Source organism: Poecilia mexicana, unplaced genomic scaffold (assembly GCF_051168715.1).
Source record: "Poecilia mexicana isolate PSO_F unplaced genomic scaffold, ASM5116871v1 scaffold_2, whole genome shotgun sequence".
In the NCBI taxonomy this organism is placed as follows: domain Eukaryota; kingdom Metazoa; phylum Chordata; class Actinopteri; order Cyprinodontiformes; family Poeciliidae; genus Poecilia; species Poecilia mexicana.
The window spans coordinates 48,038,925-48,062,432 of NW_028263371.1; the positions used below are offsets into that span (position 1 = coordinate 48,038,925).

The following is a 23,508-nucleotide window of genomic DNA, read 5'->3' on the forward strand; positions in this document are numbered from 1 at the left end:
TAATGTATTCAACAGTGATTTTTATTCAAACACAACCAAAAAGTTTCCTAGAAATCATCTGAAATTATTTAAAGTGGATAACAAAAGATTTTTCTATAAAAAAAACAACTCAGAGATTTAAAAAAGTGGGTTTGATGCAACAAAAAACCAACTTCCTATAAGTCATTTAATCAAATAAAGCAATTTATCTTCTCTTACAGATTGATTTTTTTATTCCTAAACAAAACAATTCCTTTTTTGTCCACTTTGAACATTTAAAGTGATTTTTTTCCCCCAAACAAAAAGAAATCCCTTCAATTAACATCTTCCTATTAGTCCACGGTTTAAATGATTCAGTCATTTTGCTAATTAACTCCTCCTACTCCACCATGCATTATTGTAATGACAGGAATGAAGGGTGAAGATTTAAAACATAACAAAAGTGGCGTTATGCGTTTCAAAGGGAGGTAAATAAGCAATCCCTTGCCTGAGCAAGCTTGATTTAAGGCAAAGGTTAAAAATACTCCTACTGCAGTCTATGCTAACAGCTGTGTGGCTACATGAAGACAGTTGGTGACCTTTGACCCTTGAATCTGCTGCCATACATGTTCCACCATGAGCTGCGTTTCAGTGTCGAGGGTGGAAGGAGGTCGAAACGGCACGTTTAGGAGGTTGGAGGTCGTCCGCCTTACATGTCGGTGAGAAAACAAACTCCTAAGTGTGGAGCTGAAATCCGGTAGGAGAAATGGAGGAAAAACAGGAAGTTTGTGTTTTAAATGAGGGCAGGTTTCCTCGGTTTCACATTCAGAGCCCTTGCTGCAGCTCAGCAGACACCAGCCCGTCTGAGAGACTAAAGTCAGGATTATAACTTTATATTTAACTCAATTTTTAAAGAATTTCCAACTAAATTAACTATTCATTTCACTTTAAATAGATGACAATGAAGCAGATGATTAGAGATGCACCGAAACATCCCTCTTCAGTGTGGAAGTGGCTGCTGAAGGAAGAAAACATAAGTCGTTTACAGAAATTTGACCTTTTTTTGGCAACATTTGTTTGGAAAAGTGTTGGAAACCTTTACCAAGTATGTTCGGTCTAGTTTCTGGTGCAAATATCTTACGACACATTAAAAAATACAAAAACTAGCTTATTATAAGTAACTTTTCAGCATGAAATAGCAGCTTGTAAATGTTTAATAGTAAAAATAAATATATTAATTTATAAAAAAAAGTACTAGTTTCACTGGCAGATTTTATTTTACCTGTAACATGGGAGGAATGTAAGTTATAAGGTAAAAAATCTGCCAGTGGAACCAGTACTCTCTTGTTTTTAATCAATTGTTAAGGAATTATTTATTTAAAATAAGCAATTGTATTTTGCTGAAAAGTTACTTTTAAAGTTAGTTAGACTGGAAATATAAAAACAGATATTTGCACTATAAACTGGACCAAAAATACTTGGTAAGATTTTGTGTTTTTGCAGTGCACAATAAGGTGACTGAGAAATTACTAGCATAAAATGCTTAAATATTAGAAAACTGTTTCTTTTGACAGCAATTATCCTCTTATTATGCTTCAAAAACACACTTTTAATACATTAATGTTCTTAAATCAAGAGGCTGGATGTTGGGTTATGACTGGTGCATCTCTAATTGTCTTTTCACTGAATTATTTCCCATTTTTTTGCAATCAGTTCAATAATTTTAGCCATTTTGTGGTTTACTTGTACAAATTGGAGCACTGTGTGAAGCAGGCTCTGAACTGATTAAGGAAAGCCAGGCTGGGCCGAAAGGCACCGATTTCCATCAGAACAAGGGGAACGATGGATCCTGGTGTTGGGAAGAAGCAGTGCAGAACAGAAATGAATCGATGTGGATCAGGACATGCTGCGTGAGCTTCAAAGGAATCAACAGCTGACAGGAAGTGGGCGTGGCTTTTAGAAAATGACCTTATGATTCTTGTTTAACGGACTTAATTGGGAGTTTGGTGGGTTTACAGTACTGGATCTCCCCCCTCCTCGTAATCAGTGATAAACCAGAGAGCTTCTCATCATCTTCTCTTCCTCCGCTGAAGGCAGGATTCTCTTCTCTGTTTTTGACTCTGGTGTTGGTTTTGTTTTCACAGGTGAGCCTCCTCCCCGGCCTGCCGATGGCAGGAGGACGATGGAGTTGGGCGGGGAGTGAGACGCCGCAGTGGGGGGTGGGGGGGGGTCACACAGTTTACTTTTGCTTCTTGGCCTCCTGGTTTCCGTAACTGGAGCCTGTTTTCTTCACCTCTGTGACGCCGATGAGACGGCGAATAGCTACTGAGGCTGGAAGAGGACAAAAACAGAAACAAAGACAAAAGAGGGTAAAAGAGGACATCAACATGAACACAGTTGGATTATATTTTCCAAGCGGCGCCCATTGAACCTACCGATGATGAGGAAGGCGATGAAACCGATGATGAGAAGCGGGGAGCCGCTGACGACCACGCCACATGCAAATTTGATGAGGGGCGACAACAGGATGGTGGCCCAGAACAGGAAGTTGAGCAGCGTCCACGGGCGGCGCGGGGGGATGATTGTGGGTCCGGGGAACTTCCCTTCCTTGTTGTACTGCTCCTGTAAGGCGTCCTGACACACAAAGCAACAGAAGCAATGCATTCAACACACAAAAAGACACACAACCACTGAAACATGCATGAAGGAGGTAAAGATCCAGTCAGGTTCCATCTTACTTTCTCCTGGTACAGCTTGTGCAGCCAGTTGGCACACTCCTGTTCATCGTCCGGAATATCCTCCACAGAAAACCGCCTGGATGGGAGAACGTCAGCGGTTAGAGGGATTAAAGTCAGAAATCCACCAAAAACAAATCGTCACATCAGGTTTATCAGAGCCGATTTCCTTAACTTTGGGAGATTGGTCGATACTTTAATGTTATTGATTGGTCTTATCTACCTCAGCAAAGGTCTAAAAATCAGCCACTGTCCTTTTCTGCTCTCACATGAGAAACATTTTACTGACAAGCCGTTCCACCAGGTCATGTCTGCAGTTAGTCCTTCCAGACCAAACGGAGCAGCGATGATGCAGCCAAATTTGCAGAACCGTAACTCTGCGACACTTTGCGCTATCTGAAAAACTCCAATGGTTTCTGACAGCGGTGGCCCAGAACAGGAAACTCTGCGCTTTCCGGCCAATATCAGGTTATTACGGTAATTTCACTCCCGCCTCTTCGGGGAGTGAAATTAACCTGTGGGGCGCTCTGTTAATAGACGGTTAATGCAGAAGTAACTTGCTAGATATTGAAACTTCCGGTTGTTATGGAGGAATGGGCAAATATATTTACTCACAGGACATTTAAAGAACTGCGTACAATTAAAATAAGCATAAATATCCAGGCAGAGATTTTAAACTTAAGTCATAAAGGTCACGAATTATATTTAGTGACATTTCAGACAAAAAAAAAATTGGTATTGGTCAAAATCAGAATTGGTCAGAAAACTGCAATCGGTTCACCAGTATTGGTTACCAGCAGTTGTAGTTCCAGGTGGAAGTAAATCTCTAACAGAAAGTTTTTGTTTGAAGCGACAACATTTAATAATAATAATAGGCCTCTTTGTTTGTTTCATTTGTGGACCTTTTTCCTTCAGTAAAAGATTTCCAGCCCCAGGCTCAACACATTTTATGTTTTCTACCAGCTCCTGATTAGTTAAACAAAGAAACTGAAATCTGGTTCTGGCTTTTCCTTAATGTCTTTTGGGAATGTTTAAAGTTGACATATTTATTATTTATTTTTTGGAACATGCCAATATTGTGAAAAATGTAATATATATATATATATATATATATATATACACCAGTTTTAGTTATTTTTGCCATCTATTATTTTTGTTCTTACTGAATTTCATTATAGTTGCATATTAAGAGGAAAATCATTTCTTGAATATTACCATCTGTCACTTTAATTTTTAAATCATTTTCTCCTCACCTTTAATCACTGAGATTTATTTAAAATTAATAATGTTTGGAAGAAGCACAATTTTTCCCAGATCTTGAAAATGATCAGAGTAAATTTAATAGTTTAAGACTTTTGAGAAACATGTGGTGTGCAGTGTTTGCTTTCAGCCACCAGAGGGCGCTCTGCTAATTCATTTAAATCCCAGAAGCTACCCAACTCTTTCCGACAAGGAAATCCTCATACATCAGACACATTTATGCATTTCTGTCTAACTTAAGTTAAACAATCAGTAATGATGTTGTCATTATGAATGGATTTCATCCGTCTGGAGCCATTATTATGAACCCACTAAGATGCTGGAGTCCAGCCAGCTGATAAAGGACATAACTGAATCATTTCCTCATATTTTATTAAGATACAGAGCATAAAATGAACTCACTTAACACGCAGGTCAGCTTTGTATTTTTTGCCATTGATGATGTCCAGCAGAGTGGGAATCTGGTTGTCCTTGAAGTTCAGAGTCACATCATACACAGCAGTGACTGAAACAGAGGAAAACGGAGTGAGAAACAAAAACCTGTGGGTTTCATCACAGTTTGTGATGTTTACTGATGCACTGCACCTGTTCCTTTCAGGCACTGCATCGTGGTGGTGAATCCTTTGGTTCGGGGCAGAAGGTGATACTTGAGCTTGGGGAGGCCTTTACTCTCCGCCACCTGCATGCTGATTTGGTGTTTCTTCTCCGTGAAGCGGGTTCCTTCACAGTACAGCAGAAACTGTGGAGGCAGAAGCTGAACTTATACACAAAAAACATCAAAGTGAAAGGTTTCTGTGTCCTCTTTTCTCTTCTCCCATTTAATCTGCTTGGTTGAATTACAGATCAAATGCACCTCAGTGAAACATGAGGCTAAAACAATGTCGCCACCCAACCTCACAGGACCACTTAAAGCTGACAGATGGAGGGCAAACCAACTCAACTCTGTCCGACTTATGAGGGGAATAACGTCTGATCTAGTCCAAATAAAACTGATGCTTTTAAACATGCTGAAAAAGAGACGGATGCTGAAAACAAGGACACAGGAACAGGGTCTCTGCAGATTAAATTTAAGACTTGAATATAAAATATATATTGCTTTTATGTTTCAGAAGATGTGTTTGACAAAAGAGCCAAGAATTTAAATTATACTGATGGCTGGATCGGGAAGCAGTCGCAGAGTTGCACAAAACTTTAACAGAAAACATGGAAAGAGCATCAAAACGACACTGTGGCAAAACTTATTTGCAAGTTTCAGAAAGCTGGAAATGTTGCAGATCAACCATGAAGTGGTCCAAGACGTGCAGCGATTACAGAGTCCCACAAAAATAAAAACAGTTGTCCAAATAAAATGTTTATTTTTTCCATGTATGGAAAGTTATGGCACCCCCTGTACATCTAAAATGAATAATAAACCGTCCCAGTTCCACATGCCATCACAGCACTCACCCACATATATTCAGGATAGTCTTTGAGCCTGTCCAGGCCTGCAAAAACCGTTTCTCTGTCCTCCTCCCACTTTCTTTTGCAGAAAACGATTTCTAGGAAGTACCAGGTCCAGCCGATCAGAGGGACCTTCAGTAGCTCGTGTTTGGCCAGCACTTTTGAACTCTAGAGGCAGGAAAGAAACTTTTACAGTTAGAACGATGTCAAAATAACCACCTGAGCTTCCTGCCAATGTGTGTAGACACAGTCTGGAGCTCAACTGACCCCTAAGACCCCGTATCTTTCACACATGGTCCAGCCACACAGGAAGTCGATTTCAAAGTTGTGGTTGAGGATGATGATGACGTGCTCCTTGCCGAACTTGTCCACCGTAGCCTGGTCGGTGTATAGGGTGCATTCTGTGCCCGACCACCACTCCAGCATCATCACCAGCTCTAAAAATAAACAAAAACAATGACAGAATTAAACAAACATCAGGATAAAATGTAAAAAATGCTGAATCTGTTCCAGTGTTTAAGGTTGCTGTTCCAAAACAGTCACACAGTCTGTTTTGGAAGTAGGTGAAAGTTCAGCATCCAGCCTGGTGTCTGCTCTGTCACATGTGCAGTAAATAAAGAAACTCTGCTGCTCTCTTTATAGACGCAGAGCCTCACACTCTTTTTCACATTTTATCACATTAGTGTATTTTATTCATCCAACATAAGATGGGATGTAATTGTGAAGTAAAATGAGTTGAGCAGAAACATAAAATAGAAGGGGTGTAACCCGTTTCTTCACTTCCGATACCAATATCGCAGCAATGAGAATTAGCCAATACTGATCTGATATCAGCACAAATCATACACACTTCTACCTATTTTGTAGGGTGGAATATTAGAAAATGCTTTATCAAGTGATATTATTCAGATAATCGTCAACAATACATAATACAATACATGAAGAGTACAGTAGGTTATATCGTCGACAACCTACAGTTACTACCAACATCAGTAATAAATGGAACAAAAAGCGAAGAATTTAACAAGCTGTTGTGTATTTACACCCAGCTGTTGAATGAAGGCCTCAGAGGTTTGTTGGAGAACAACAAATGTCATAAAAACGAAGAAACACAGCAGACATGTCTGGGGTAAAGTAAGAGAGAAGCTGGAACTTTGCTTGGGTTGCTAGGAGACGGCTGGGCTGGCAGTGGTTGCTAGGTAACGGCTCAACGTGACTTAACATTCAGGACATTCTATAAAACGGCTCATTTTCCAGACACCACGCGGTAAAAACACAAAATCTTACCAACTAATTTTGATGTAGTTTCTAGTGCAAATATCTTAGTACACTTTAAATAAGACAAACTAACTTAAAAGTAACTTTTTTAGAAAGATATAGGCTTGTTTTAAGCAAATAATTCCTTAATATTGATGACATATTGGCAAATAAATTAACTTGTAAAATGGAAAATATTTCTTGTTATAAGTGAAATAGTCTGCCAGTGGAACTAAATTAACTTTCATGAATACTAAAGAATTATTTACTTAAACCAAACCTCTGTATCCTGCTAAAATGTCACTTGTAATAAGACAAAAGAAAGATATTTGTGCTAGAAACTAGACAATAATATCAAGATTTTGTGTTTTTGCAGTGCCAAAAACCAGCTGGATGTTTTTTTAAGAGCTTGGGCTGCTATTAGAAGCAGTTTAGACTCAAACGGATGCACCAAAATGTGCAAAATGTGGATTTTGCCTAATGCTTCCACAAGGCTCTGTACGGCATCACGGTACAAACGTTACGCGGCACACAGCGGGTGTTTGAGGTACTCACGACTCCACAGAGAGTAGGAAAGCCTGCAGTTGATTCTGCGGTAGAGCTGCCTGTTGATGGGCCAGAGGACGCAGGTGCAGAGCTGAATGAAGTTTATGATGAGACCGCTCACCACAAACACGAAGCCCATCAGCAGCTGTAGGATGAACAGGCTCTTCAGGTAGGCCAGGAGAGCCATGGCTGGGGAGCCTGGAGTGGCTGAGCGGGCTCCTCTCTACACACCACCACCGACCTGGACACAGCACAGAACCAAACTCACACACCACCACCGACCTGGACACAGCACAGAACCAAACTCACACACCTGAACACAGCACAGAACCAAACTCACACACCACCACCGACCTGGACACAGCACAGAGCCAAACTCACACACCTGGACACAACACAGAACCAAACTCGCACACCTGGACACAGCACAGAACCAAACTCACACACCACCACCGACCTGGACACAGCACAGAACCAAACTCACACACCACCACCGACCTGGACACAGCACAGAACCAAACTCACACACCTGAACACAGCACAGAACCAAACTCACACACCACCACCGACCTGGACACAGCACAGAACCAAACTCGCACACCTGGACACAGCACAGAGCCAAACTCGCACACCTGGACACAGCACAGAGCCAAACTCACACACCTGGACACAGCACAGAACCAAACTCACACACCTGGACACAGCACAGAGCCAAACTCACACACCTGGACACAGCACAGAGCCAAACTCACACACCTGGACACAGCACAGAACCAAACTCACACACCTGGACACAGCACAGAACCAAACTCACACACCACCACCGACCTGGACACGGCACAGAACCAAACTCATACACCTGGACAGAGCACAGAACCAAACTCGCACACCTGGACAGAGCACAGAACCAAACTCGCACACCTGGACAGAGCACAGAACCAAACTCGCACACCTGGACACAGCACAGAACCAAACTCACACACCTGGACACAGCACAGAACCAAACTCACACACCTGGACACAGCACAGAACCAAACTGTACGTTTTACAGCCTCACTGGTGTTTACACCTATATTAATAACCAGTTATTCAGGTTCTTTTATCTTTAATGCAAAATGTATAAATTTTTTGTAAGGTTTTAGCTTAACTACTGCTCTGAGTGTGTTGTTCTTTCAGCAAATTGCCTTTTTTGTCTGTACTCCAGTTAACGATTAATTGATTACTAAACTAGTTGATGGTTAATCAAGTAAACTGATTAATCACGATTAAGCCAATTAATCATTTCATCCTCAGTTTAAACTTTGATAAAATAGTGTCAACTTAAAGATGTTGCTTTGATTAACTTCAGGCAAATGTAACAATTTTCAGAAAGACGATGTTCTTACCACGGTGGAGTTCCCTTACAAGCCGCGTTTGCACGGCCCGTCAGCCAAAACCACGGACCTGTGAACAGACAGCAGATCAGAGAATGAAGGGACACATTAAGGCAACAGTGATATTTATGACAACTTATTTAAAACAACAAAAGCATAAAATAGTTTCTCTTTTCCAGCACGGGCTACAAGACAAAAGGACTTGAAGAGTGAGTAGCAAGTAGGTTTGTTTCATCATTATAAACCTTATTAAAAACACAAATAGGTTCATATGAAAAAAAAGTATTAAAAATACAAATATAAAAAGATAGTAGATGTCTGTGTACTTTGATCCCCATTTGAGTTTCCCGTAACAATGTAGCCATTATTACAACAGTTACACACCTGCAAGATTTTTCCTCCTTTTCTACTTTGTTTCAATAAAATATTGTATGCAGGTTAAATGAAAGGACTTCCAATAAAATTACAGCTCCTGATGACGATTTTTGTTCCATAGTTCAAAACGTTTAGAAAGAACTGCACCAAGATGCTGTTGCTTTAAAGCCACAGTTAGCATGCTACAAGCTGTTTCACACAAGAGCTAATACATAACGGGACGCACTTATCAGTTGTTTAAAAGTTTTTATTAATATTGTGAAACCATGATAGTTTTACTGGGGATTATGCTATGAGAACTGCATAATGTAGCATTGGGACTTGCAGCAATAAAATAAAAGCAGAGGTTATTTATTTTTGTATTTAAGCTGTTTGGGTTCTGAGGTGAAGAAATTTGAGCTTCTCCAACTCTTATCTGGAGGAAAATTTGGTTTTATGCAAAATTTGAAAATTTTCTGATCATTATAGCACCTCAAACCCAAAACATCCATATTTTAGAAACCAATTAATTGATGATATGGATTCTGGGTTATGGTGATGAAGAATAAGACATTACGGCAGAAATAAAGACTGATTTTATGAGCAAATAATGTCCAGCTGCAGTGTTAAGTGACTTGCACCATAAATATTCGATCAATTCAATAAAAGAATATGATTTAAAAAGCTGAAACGTGTGTTTAGAAAAGCAGGCAACACACAATAACGGCAAGGGAAGATTTTTATTTATTCTTTTTTAGGAAGCAATGTAGGTCAAATGTACAATTACAGTGTGTGCACTGAGGCAACTACACAACACACAATCCTGAATGGACTGTTCCCACATCTGCAGCAAAGCCCATTAAAGTGTAGGTTAAGCCCGTTTTAATGCGGTTCTGACCAACATTTCTAATCTGTTATCTGTAGAAACCCCACAGTTCCTCAGGGATACTCCACTATTCTGTTATTCCACCGCAGCTTAAAATGGAAAGAAAATTAAATCCCAAACACTATTTACAGGAGATCCTCTTCTCATATCCTACATAGATTACAAAAAAGGTTTCAAAGTGCTTAGAAACCCACTGCAGGCCTTTTTTAACTGCCATGAGTTAAATTTAATACCAGCTACACCTGAGGCGCTCGCAATAAATCAGACATATTTTAAAACAAATGCTGAATTTTTTGAGTGTTTAACAAGTCATACAATAAAGGCCTGTCCACATTGTGAGCAACAAGTCACAACTTCCTCAAATGCGTGAAAATCAACCAGCAACTGTTTGGTTGCAGTCTGAAGTGTTACGCAAATACTACAAGTTTTCAGCTCTCTTTTTTTAACTGGTGTCTATTCTTTAAATAACGTTTTGCTAGAGTTGCATTTATTTAGTTTGAGGACAAAGTAAGGTAAAAGTAAAACATTGTCTATTAATTCAATTATAACCAAAGGAAAGCAGCAGCAGCAACTTTTAAACACTTAAGTAGACTTATTTTACATTTATAGATATATATTCATAAACGATTAATCGTGATTAATCGTCAACTAATTCAGTAATCAACTGGCGGACATAGTCTCAAAATAAAAATAAAAACATATTCCGGGCAGAAACTGTACAATGTATATATATATTATGCATTTAAAATATAAACATATTTTAGCTTCACCCGGTTCAGATTTACTAAAGGAAAGTTGTGTTATTGCATTTTAGAAAATAAAATGTTTATTTTCTTATTTTAAAAAGGAATTAAATGTGTTTATTTGCATATTTTAATTCATTTCTAACAGTGTATAAAAAAGGCCCAAGTGTTTTAATGAAAAACCTGTAGAATGTTCTTTTAATCCCATTAATCAATAAACCATCAAAACAATCGACAGATTAATCGTTTACTAAATTAATTGTTAGTCGCAGCCCTGGAACAAAGGCAGCTTGAATTTAGGCCAAACAGATGTTATGAAGCCAGACTGTTCCAGGTAGGGGAGAGGTATTTTCCAGCGCAATCAATCCAACACACACACACACATACACACACACACACACACACACGCAGCATTGTGTTGGTTCCTGCACTGAGAGCTCATCATCAGTTTAATCGAGCATAAATATCTCAGCATGATCCTACAAACGTGACCTTTGTAACAATGACGGTTATATTACGAAACATTTTATCTCAAAAACCAAGCTGGTGTTTAATAGACGTATACGAACATAAGGAAGGTGAGGAAATAATTTACTACAACCAGAACGAGGAATGAGGAGGACAAATCAATTCCTAGAACACCAAGCAACCTTAAAAGACGACAGTTCAAACACATTATTCACGGGAAAAGTCACTGGTTTCTGTAAGTTTCACCAATTTAATGAAATCCAGAACTTTCTAAAGACCAAAATTACACAATTTTCAGACCCGCATGACTTTTAGACCCGCATAAGTCTAAAATTATGCGGGTCATAACTTTTATTAAACTTGCTTGATAATTTAAGAAAGTTACACATCATTTTATTAAATCTGTGTTTCTTGCTAGCTCCAACAAACTTCATATTGACTATGCAAACAGTTTAAGCCAACTTATCTTAAACAGAGATTTGAAATTCATATTTTCAAGATGAGCCTCATTACAGATCAACACTCTGGTCATCACAACTATCAGAACCAATGTTGGATTTGATTATCTAAATAGGCCAGTTTCAGTGCTTTCTAAAGTACTTTACATAAGACGGCACAGTTGCTATGGTGTGTAGTCATGGCAACAAGGTGTTTTTGCGATTGGGAGCAGATGATTAGCATTTCAAAAGTTCAAATAATATCTGAAGTCCGAACTGAAAACAATGATTCATGGATGCAGAGCTTTCAGTCAGAGGCGTTTTAAGACCTGTTGCGAGACTGACTGCTATTGGAGATCCTTCCTTCCTCATCATTAACATCCATCACCTTATTGTGAAATGATCAATGATAATAAAAGCGACTATAAAAACCATAAAGTCAGAGACTCGTAAAAACAAATATTGTGTGATAAAACTAATCAGTTAGACCAAATTAGTACACCAGATACATTGTAGCAAAATAAAAACAAAACTAACGATTATTTTAGTAATCAAATATTCTGATGATTAATTGGACTGTCAGAATTGTAGATTTTCCATTTAATCACTTACATTATTAGAGATGCATTAAAATATGCAAATTAGCAAGTAATTACTTTATAGAATAAGAAAACAATGTTATTTCCTAAAATGCAATAACATAGAATTCCTTTAGTGAATGTGAATATCAAAAAGTTCCTAATAAGAGATTTATTTTATTTTATTACAAAATTGGAACCAAGACGAAGGAAAAGGTGACATTTACAAAGAACAATTTTTCATCTTAAATGCAATATATATATATATATATATATACACACGTCTTGACTTTACTGCAAATAGCAGCTAACGATGAATCAACAATTATTTCAGTAATCGATTAATCGTGACTAATTCGATTAATCATTTCACTACTAGATGATTTTGCGTTACAATAAAAAGTTTTTAATACTTAAAACTAAGATGAATGAATCCAAAATGTTTTAAAACTTTACACAAACCTTGTAAATGTGTTCCCTTTTTCTCTGATTAGTCCCAGAAAAACTGAAACCACACCAAAGTTAACTTCATGTGAACCAACTCTCACTTCTATCCATTGCTTGGAAGACCATCAGAAAATCCCAGATTCCTTTTCCAGCCTCTCTCACATTTGTCAAAAACATAAATTAAAACTTTAAACTAATAAATAACATCCAGGTTTATCAGATTTTTACAATCAGGAGTAAAATGTCTACGTCGTTGTTGCTCACCGTCCACAGTCAGTCGCTGTCGCTGCGTTTCATCTCTACAGAAACTGTTTGGTGCTGTGACATGCCGCGCTGCAGAATGAGGCATTTCGAAATAAATCATGAACTTTGCTCTCATTCCTCTTTCTACAGACACTCCCTTCTGCTCCTATCAGTGTGATGCCACACACAGCACCTACAAACCTTTTCGCAGACGGCTTAAATAACTACTCTACTAAAACCAGAATGTATTTTAAGCTTAATAATGTCATTTATACACATTAAACAGCTTTGCAGTGCAGCTGTCCTTTGTAATCAGTCAACAGAACGGAGTAAAACTGGTTCATTTGTAAACAAGAGCTTATCATATCAGCCTGCTCCACTCCTTTACCATAACGGAAACTTCTTCACTTCTCGTTCTGCAGAATATCTCCAATGTTGTGGGTTTTTTTCACAAAAACAACCAGATAGTCTCGTCGAGGAAGACCTCACATCATGAAAACAGTCCCCAGCTATCTGCAGCTGTGTGGGTAATTATACTTATCTGCTTATAATCAGAACAACTGCTATAAATACAGCAGTCATACATATTAGATAAATGCCAGCAGTTTGGAGCAGCAATCCAAACAAACAAAAAGTTAGTGATGTTTTTTCCTTTTACTTGGTTAAGAATGTTAAGATTTTCATTTTGGCAATTTTCCCATAATTTTAATTTGTTCTAATCTGCATCAATTGGTTCACAGTAAGGGGTCTAATCCTCCATATTTCATTATAATGTCCATTTTACCAGCTGCTAGTAGTATTTTAACCAAATATCTGTCCCTGTTTTGTACATTTCCTTCAGATAAATTACACAGATGTAATGTTTCTATGAATCTTGCGGCCAAGTATTTTCAGTAGTGAATTATTTAGCACCAAATTGGTGTTATTGCATCACATTTCCAAAAGATGTGGGCAAGACATGCCTGTAATTTTCCACAATCTCACCAAGGAGGTACATTTATACTTTTGAATAAAAAGTTTTATCTGCTGTTTTTATATTAAATTCTGATTCCCGATTTTCTTTTATGCATTTGGTGTAAAATTTATGATCAACTTTTTATACAAACTGGATGTGATTCTGACTTTACTTTCTTTATATGGGTTGATTATTACCTTGATCTCAGAGTTGACAGTTAATTAAAAAGCTAAATGAATGAACGAATAATGAGAATCTGAAAAGATTTAATAACGAACGTCAACATCCTGTGCAGTTTTGAAAATACAGACGTGTTTAAACCTGTCGCAATAAGGAATTAATCAATGAGGCTCAATGGTTTCCATTCTGATGATTAATATTTTGTTTACCAAGACTCCATAGTCCATTTTATTTATTATTTTGCTTGTGTGTGGTTTTCATTTCCATTCTATTTATTGCTTTTGGTTGTTGCGTTTTATTTTGAATATTCCAGATCCAGTGTTTATTGGTCATTTTGAGAGGATGAACTTGCATTATTGTGGCATTATTAGTATTTTACTTGAAAATTGTCTCAGAATAATATCATTTCTGGGACAATTTATTGCCCAGTAAAAGTAGCTATTGACAGGCCTGGTAAAGGTAATTTTATTTATAGAGCACATTTTCAGCACCAAGGCAATACAAAGTGCTTTACAGGAATTAAAAGGAAATACAAACAAAACAACAAACTCAAGGAAAAAGCAAAAGAAGAAAAATAATCTAATGTTGATCTAAAGTATGTAAACTAGATAATGGATGTGCTCATGAATTATGGGTAAAAAAAAACAAAAACAGGCACAGGTGGTTTGGTGTAAAAATATGCTTGGATGGACAGAATGAAAACAGGCCTCAGTTGTGAGGCTGGAGGAAAGATAAGTAATGCTGACTGGGTTAAAGCTGCTTAAGGCTGGGCAGCTGCTCTGCATCACCTGAACACTAAAAATAATAACCTGCATTTCTACCAACAAACCAGAGGAAGAGTGAGACTATGGAACTGTTTGATTTTTAAAATTTTAATTAGGTCTGGCACAATAAACAAGTAAATTAATCACATGATAAATTAAAATCAGAGGTGGGCAGAGTAACCAAAAATTATACTCAAGTAAAAAAAGTATTTTAGTAAAAAGTTTATTAAAGTACTGAGTAACTGAGGTTATTATCATGTAATACTTAAAAATTACATGATCAGATAGAACAAAATATAAAGTTAAATGGAAATTTTTGTATTTTAAGGGCGAAGATGACAAAGTAACAAAATCAGGGATTTTTCCCCCCCTAATCAGTTTCTATCAATAAAAAACTTATGAAACATTAACAAAACCTGCAGGTGTGTCTGTCTGGTATATCTCTGGTTAAAACATGTTTGCTTTTCATTCAGTGGGAAGAAAATCCAGAAATTTTACTCGAGTATGAATACTTACTTTTTTACATTACTCAAGTAAAAAGTACAGCGTAGTAAAAATACTTCTAAAAGTAATTTTTTTCAAAATAGTTACTCAAGTAAATATAACTGAGTAAATGTAACTAGTTACTACCAAACTGATTAAAAAAACAAGTTCAATAATTTCCATTTACAGGATTTATTGTTGTCCTCTTTTTAACAAAAACTAGCAATTTTTTGGAAAGACAAATTTCATAATTCATCTTATGTACTGCTTTTGTTGTTTTATTTATTTTAAGTACGTCTTCCAGTTGCAGTGTTCAATATTCATTAGCATTTAAAGTTTAATGAATGTGTTTTTTTATTATTATGCCATCACTACTGCATGACTTGAAAATGGTCTCTAAACAACATTATTGTTTATCGCGATAACGTTTGAGATCATTTATTGTCCAGGAAAATTTGAAAAAATGACAAGATGTTCCAGACTGCCTTAAAAAATATGCAATAAATGACATTTTCCTGCATGAAGCCAATCGACCCATCTGTGCTGAACTTACCAGTAGACATAGTAGGCCATGGCCATGAACACCATCGCCCCACAGATCCCAGTGAAGATCATCACAGCGCTCTGGTTCAGCATTTTGGCTCTTTGTTTGCCACCAAACTCAAAACCAAAGTAAATAATGTGAAAGTAGAGGCCTGCGGAGAGCAGCGGATGGTCACAGGCTGGCCTGCTTCATAGCCATGATAATCCCAGAGCAGGAAAAACGGGAGATTATGATGATGACAGCAGAATACAGCCAGATCCCAGGACCTGACGGAGGAACTGCCTGATCAGCGGGGGCGCCAAGTAAAGCGTTACCCATCAGCAGCAGGGAGAAAAGTCACCAAAATAAACCCATTTCCATCATGGAGAGGAGTGAAAACCAAATTGATGAATATTTGGAGGATCGTTATGGATGGTTTTCTTGAGGAAGGCAGCAGCAGCTACACATGTACAGTAAGCAGAGTCTTGGATTCCCATCCTCTAATCCAGTGGATCAGATTAGCGCTGATTACCAGGCTATGTGCACCCTGAATATGTCACATTGCATTAACATTAACAGAACCAGACAGAGTTCTGCTCTACAGGAAGCCGATTGGATCTGTTACAGTACAACAACCACTCAATGTGGATTTCCTACACAAACTTCAGCTTCTGATAGGGCTCATCGTATCGTTTACCATTTATCATGATACATAGGGCTGTTGTAAACGAATATTTTAGTAATCGAGTAATCTATCGATTATTCTTACGATTAATCGAGTAATCGGATAAAAAAAATTATAAAATGAAATATTGGTAAATCTGGCATAATACAGGTGTTACTATCAGATATCAATATCAGTCCAATTTTTCATATTTGAGCATCCCTAACAGTTGCTTTTTTGTAGTTTAGAAAACTAACCTGTAACAATAATAGCTCACTTTCTAAGTTAACCAGAAGAAAAGTTATAGAAAAATCTGAAATTATATTGAATTTAATAACAAAGAGGCAGGCTCACAAATATATGCTTATAAAAAATGTCTACAATCCAGCTTTTAGTTTATGTATTCATCTTCAGTGAGTTTAATAGATTAATTAAACTCACCTTGCCACCTAACCTGTCACGCTTTGGGTTTGAAAATACGGGAAATGCCGCCTGGAGTGGGAGGAGAGGGCGAATGAACGAACGTAAGATGGGGTGGAGGGGAGGAAATAGACCAGCGGACTGACGAACCGTTAGACCGGGGGACGAACACGGGGGAAGCAATACGGGATATTTACGACACCTTCACTGGTCACACTCAGAAACTCATCTACCAGCCATGTACGATGCACTCCGCCACCCGTTTCTTCAGACCGGGATATGAAATTTATTGTGCGGTTCGTCGGTAAAGCTACATTTACACGGTAAGCATCAGCTACTCAGCCGCCCGCCCTGTTCAGGCTATCCGCTCACCTCAGCGCTCTTCCCGCCGTTCGCTTTCAACCAGCAGCCCCGGAGGAGAAATGCTGCCGTACTCCAGGCATTCCCCCAGTCATTTTAAGGATGCTTATTGGTTCCCCAAAAACGATAAAAAGTCGGGCATTATCATCAATCAATAAAATCCCCACGGGCCAATCTTGAAGATTGGACTTTATGCCGCTGAGACTTAGCTTTTGTCAACAACTCAGAGGCGGAAGTGAGAGCTCCGCGCAACGCAAATGAAGTCCCGGCCGGAACACGGTGCGCTAACTAATAAAACATAAATTAACGAAGCTTCGAGGCAGGTAAATTTTCCTCGAGGAATTTTAGTAATCGAGGTACTCGAATCATTCGAGGAATCGTTTCAGCCCTAATGATACATGTATTATTATCATGATAAACTCCAATTATTGATGTTTAAACTCCAAAAAACTGTCTGTATTGTTGGGATTGTTCATTTAACCACCGTATTTTCTGCACTGAATTACTAATGAATGGTCCGTTTTCTATCTCTGTTCATATATAAAGCGCACCATAAGGCGCATTAAGTGAAACAAAACAGATAAGTCAGTCAGTCTAATCAGTATTTGTATTTGTGGAGCTATGATAACAGAGTGCACCAATTGACGTTTTCCAATCAATTAGTTCAATGAATTAACAAGCCTAACCTGCCAATTCAGATTATTGTCGTGTGCAAATTAAAAAAAAAGAGACTAAAATACATCTCAATACAGAACATGCTGCCCAATGAAATCCCCAATGCTGATGGCAGCAAACACAATCCATACTCCTAAAGTATTTTTAAGTTGCATTGAGAGCTGAAAATAATATCACTTTGCACCAATCGGATGGTTAAATAACCTAAATAATAAATTAAATATTAATTTATTCAATAATTTAACAGCAAAAATGGGTTTTGAATTGAAAATGTTGCTTTTTTTTTCAATATTTTTAATTAAAATAAGATTAAATACAATAAACTTGACAATTTTTAATTAAGTCCTACCACTAAAAATAAAATCCCTCCAGAATATCAACTTTAAAATGCGAATTAAAGCACTTTGCATCTTATGGTGGAATAACCTCAATAACAAACTGAAAATAAATTTGTTGTCGAGCTCATATGCATATTTATTTAATAATTTAGCAGCAATAATTGTTTTTGAATTGAAAATGTTGCTTATTTTGTTGATAATTTTTAATTAAAATGTGATTAATTAATTGCAGACCGTGCAATTAATTTTTAATTAAGTCTCTCCACTACTGAAAATAAAATCTCTCCACAATACTGAGTTTGAAATGTGAATTAAAGCTAAATATAATAGCACTTTGCACCGTATGGTTGAATAACCTAAGTAAAAAAATTTAAATAAATTTGTTGTTGAGCTCATATGTGAATTTATTCAACAATTTAGCAGCAAAAATGGTTTTTGAATTGAAAGTGTCACTTATTTTGTTGACAACTGTTTTATTAAAATGTAATTAATTACACGTTATCTTGCAATAACTTTTAATCAAGTCCCACATTGCAGAAAATAAAATCCCTGTCATGTGAATTAAAGCTAAATATTTACACGCCGGCATGCTTGCGTGTTTGTGACAGAAACCTCTGGATGTTTTTCCCTGGTTTTTATAAGCCGGCGGACAAAAACCGTCACAGCAGGAAAGTGTTAAAGGTCACAGAACCGACCGGAGGCTCAGCGACCAGAAGCAGATAAAAATACATTGTGATCAGTGGAGAGTGAATTCTGTTCATGTCTCACTGCATTAGCGCACCGCCCTGAACCCAAACCACCTCAAGAAATACCGTCGTGTATTTTAAGGCTGCACTTACACGACAGCCAAACGTTTCCATCGTCGGAGAGTAAAAACAGCAGCCAGAGAGCTTTTAGTTTCAGGGCTGTAGCAGACAGACAGAGAGCAACAAATCAAGACGGACTATAGATGTAATTATACATGCAATGTCACAAATGAATACATTTATTTTGCTACAGTCATCTTAAAACCATGTGAATTTTTTCAGATCTAAGTTACATATTTTTCTAGAATTAATTTTCTTAATTTTCACCACATTCTGAACATTTGCGAATAAGATAAAAACTTTGATATAAAGACAAAAATTATTATATCTTTGTTCCCTTTACTCAAATAATAATAATAAAAAAACTACATTTTACGGTTTTCTTTTGCATTTTAACCAGTTTAAGCTTAAGCAGTTTATCGTATTGTTTATTAATTATCGCAATTTTTTGTTGTGATAAGAATTTTTATTTAAAACTGTCCACAGTGTTGTGATTTATATTTTTTACTACTTTCTTCACTGTTTGTTCAATGACAGCATCAATAAATGTACCGTGCAGAAACAGCCTAAAAAAAGAGGTAATAAATACTCCTTATCGTCGATTTTATCAACAGTACCACCAAATATTGTGATAAAAGTTTGCATCCATATCACAGTACCATGATTTCTGTGTTATCCGTCTACTGAACACCTGAGTCTAATGAACGGTGATTAACAGAAGCTCTTGCTGAGATGGTAATGCAATCATCTGGATCAGGTGGGCTGAAGGACAGGTGGATCAGGATTGATAAGTGTTTCTAGTACAACTTCAATCATTAAGAGCTACAATCTCACAACTTTTAAATCTGAATCAAATGTCTGAACTCTCACATCCACAGATTATTCAACTTTGCAAAGCCAGGTCATGCATTAGACTCAGGTGTAAAAGTTGCAGAATATTATGTTTCTAGGACTGGACTTGAGCATCTCTTGTCTACAAAGTCCAATACAAAATGACCCTCTTTTTGTTTTGTAATGAAAATACTGAAGGGTAAACTATTAAACTTAATATGTGACGTGGCAAATCAGTGCAAGAACAAATTATGGCAAAACAAATCAATCTTAAAACAAAAGTACACAACATGTATAAAGCATATTTTAGGGTGTTTTCCCACCGATAGTTGGGATTAGGAACCAAAATTTCAACATTTGTCACATTTTTCAGCTAATCCGGTTCGTTTCCCGCTTTCTCACCGCACTACGAAACAATCCAAACATTTTAAAAACCTGTTCCCCTCCTCGCCTGTGGGTCGCTGCAGAAGGAACCACTGATAGAAATGACAAAACCAGGACAACTTCCTACTTCACAAAAGGTACACAAAAAATGAAGTAATGTGAGATTTCAGCAGTTGTAGGATTTCTCTTGTCTTTTGTAAAAGAGAGCTAAGCTGTCAAGTTTGTTTTGGTTATATTTACCCAGAATGCATTGTGCTATAGTTTGCATCCTGCTTTTGGAGTGGTTTCTGGTTCGATTGTCATTCACATTTGCTCTCAAACTGCACCGGACCTCTCTTTAATTGAACAGAGACGTAGGTTTGTTGGTAGGCCTGTTGCAATAAGCAATAACTCAACTAATCGAATGATAAATTAAACAAACTCAATAATTTCCATTCACACCTCTCCAAACTAATCTGATTTTCCTATTGAACTAGAGTCCAATTAAAGTGGACCAAACAGGGCTGGTGGGAATGAACCCTAAATGTTTGTCCTTCAAAAAATGCATTTCACAAATGCAAAAAACCCTGTATGTTTGAAAATAACCAACTCTAAAAACACTAAAAGTACGAAGCCATGATAAAGCTGACAGATACCAAAACTATTTTATTGCTTATTAAATAAACAGATAAAAAGAGCCCTATCTATTTGAATCTGGGTTATTCCTGAATAACATCAGACATGCAAATGGTCAAAGCTAAATGGCCCTGCAGTCCTAAACCACGATTATAACCTCTTTAAAGCCGTCTCAGCACTTTGCGTGGATGCGGCCTCACTAATAGGCTGTGCAGTGACTGATAACACTAGAGGATCCCTAAGTGCCTCGTTTCTGTTTTGGGGAAAGTGAGAGAACTAATGACAAAAGGGTGAAGTTACTGCTATAAGTACAAACAGGTAAAGTCGCTGCCATCCTTCAGCAAACCACATTAATGAAAGAGTAAAGATAAGGTCTTATCAATGTTTATACACCTCAAAGTCCTACAGGCCAACACTGAGCTTGATAGGAGGATCAACGGGTTACTACTACGTGTCTGCATGGGAGTGAACTTTGCACAAATACGCTTTGCAGAAGCTTTAATTTGAACGTGCATATTTTTCTCAGCAGCAAAACAAAGAGTTACTTTCCAAACTTTGGTTCATGGCACAAAACAGGCTATTGGATGTTTAAGAGCTCAATTAAACAAGACTGAACATGCAAAGACCAAACATTTCACAACCTCAGGTGGAATAAAATTAATGTTTCTCACAAGGAAGCTATTTTGAACAGCAAGCCATTTCTAATAGTGTCATTTTCCTACTATATGCTGCAGCCTTTATGCACATTACCACATAAATTTTTACCAAAATTACATGTGTATTAGCCAAAAGAGATCAAAGAAAAGTAATTATGCTTTAGGTAGGGGTGTCACAATAATACATTTTGCTGGATGATAAATTGTTCCATAAGTTATTGCGATAAACGATAATATTGTTTTTTTGAGAGCGTTTTCAATGGTGATAGCACAATAATGCAAGAACGCATTCTCAAAGATTAATAAACTTTAAACTCAAAGGAATATTTAACACAGAAACTGGAAAACATTTTAAGTATCCAAAATAAATAAACAAAGCAACAAATAAATGAATTATGAAGTCTCTCTAAATAAAATTATCCTTCAAAAAAAGTCTATCTGAGACCAATTAACCAGGCTGAAGAGTTGTATCATCTAGTTTTTGTCAGAAAGAGAGAAAAGTGAAAAATATCGAGATTGTTTAAATTTATCATGTGTTTAATTGACCTTTGGTTATTGTGACAGGCCTAGTTGGCTTTCCAAATGCAAATTAATTAGGAAAATCTGAGAGGAACAAACACACTTCCCCATCTGAACTGTAGTATTATAGTTTCTGGTGCAAAATCTTTTTTAAAAAAAAGTTACAACAAAACTGTAACGCAACACTGTGCATCATAACATTCTCCTACAAGTCACAATATTGCTTTTAGGCAAAAAAAAACAAACAAACAAAAAACTAAGATGCCTTAGGTTTAAAATATGACATCCCAGCACTTAATGCACTGGTTCATGCAGAATGAAACGAACTCCAGTAACCTTTCTGCTGGTGTGAGTGTTGCAGCATAGGTCACTAGTAAATATAGCCTGTCATGACTAACTGTGTGCAGCTCCAGCTTTACAGCATGCGTCTCTAAACGTAACGCTGCGCCACGACAGCCTTGATAAACTGGGTAGCACTGACAAAGCTCATCTTATCACACACACACACGGCTTACTGCGGTTTGAGTAAATGAGTAGATAACTCACAAACTGACTTAAAAACACATGACACTCGTTTGTCAAGAAGAAGAAAAAGAAGAAGAAGAAATGCCACATTATCGCCATTATGTAAATGACTGAAATTGACAGCGGAACTCTGATATAAAATTGCTGCAACTCAGGAGAAGGAAGCTAGCGGCACATGCTAGCATGCTAAGTTAGCTACATTTATGTCGCAACCCACAAAAATATGTTTGAAATGACTGGAGGAGAAGTAGTTTTATTTATTTAATATCTGATAATAAATAGCAACTTTTCCCACACTGACTGCATTGTGTCTTAATTGTAAACTGGAGCTAAGCTAAGCTAGTTAGCTGCTGCCATTAGCAGCCGGAGTCAGTAACGGACCCCTGCTCTTACCTGCAGAAGAATCAGTCTGGAGTCGGTGGGTTTAGCGACACTTCCCTCCGCTTTTTGCTGCCTCCGAGGGCGAAAAATGCATCTGTAAATTAAAGCTGCGTGCTTGCTTCTCCTCTGCCTGGAATAATATGCAACAAAAATGAGTTGAAGTGACCGGATTTAGACGAGCGCTATTGTTTGTCCGTAAAAGCAGCAGCAGCAGCACATTTCCTCAGAGCCCAGTTGAAGGTAGCTGCTGGTCCCACATCCGGTCCGGCCCCTCATTCATTTCCACCGAGATCGATACAAAACTCCGGCTGCGGACCTCTGCAGGTTCTGCAGGCCCAATTACAAGGAAATCAGCCGAGTTTTGTTAGGTTTTATTTTGTTATTATTGGTGAAAACTCCCCTATACGCCCCATTCTTTCAGCGCAAATAATGCTTCAACTCGATATAGTTTCTGATTTATTCAAATGTGAAATTATAGAAGAAAGCAAATCTTTTTATAATATTCACTATACTAATTATAATGCACACTAGAAACTAAAAAAAGAAAGAAAAAAAAGTCTAAGCTGGACCAAGGTATAATGGAACAAAGCTTCAGGGCCCCAGAGTGCTCAACTTTTCCCAAACAAAATACATCTTGATCCATTAAAATATATTTGAAAAGTTAGTTACTTAAGTTAGTTAAACTAATAAATTATTATACACAG

At 37.4% G+C, this 23,508-nt stretch overlaps 1 protein-coding gene across 3 annotated transcripts; it reads right to left on the bottom strand.

Moving 5' to 3' along the window:
- On the bottom strand, positions 1–23,102 carry agpat3 (1-acylglycerol-3-phosphate O-acyltransferase 3). Of its 3 annotated transcripts, none has more exons than XM_088002004.1 (10): positions 22,817–23,102; positions 8,582–8,639; positions 7,206–7,437; positions 5,661–5,830; positions 5,400–5,561; positions 4,539–4,692; positions 4,356–4,458; positions 2,697–2,772; positions 2,394–2,592; positions 1–2,289 (listed from the first exon to the last, which is right to left on the bottom strand). In XM_088002004.1, exons 3-10 carry the CDS (start codon positions 7,381–7,383, stop codon positions 2,198–2,200), a joined length of 1,134 nt encoding a protein of 377 aa, XP_087858130.1. In that variant the 5' UTR covers positions 7,384–7,437; positions 8,582–8,639; positions 22,817–23,102; the 3' UTR covers positions 1–2,197. The 3 variants fall into 3 exon arrangements, with proteins under 3 accessions (XP_087858130.1, XP_087858133.1, XP_087858136.1); XM_088002007.1 differs by lacking the exon at positions 22,817–23,102 and adding an exon at positions 15,661–15,726; XM_088002010.1 differs by lacking the exon at positions 22,817–23,102 and adding an exon at positions 12,747–12,810.
- Positions 23,103–23,508: the final 406 nt, after the last annotated feature.

Excerpts from the sequence above, each read along its gene's own strand:
- agpat3 (XM_088002004.1), bottom strand. The coding sequence starts at position 7,383 with ATGGCTCTCCTGGCCTACCTGAAGAGCCTGTTCATCCTACAGCTGCTG. Across the intron at positions 4,693-5,399 it reads ACTATCCTGAATATATGTGG|TTTCTGCTGTACTGTGAAGG; the intron begins GTGAGTGCTGTG and ends CTGCCTCCACAG. Across the intron at positions 2,773-4,355 it reads AAAGCTGACCTGCGTGTTAA|GCGGTTTTCTGTGGAGGATA; the intron begins GTGAGTTCATTT and ends TCTCCCATCCAG.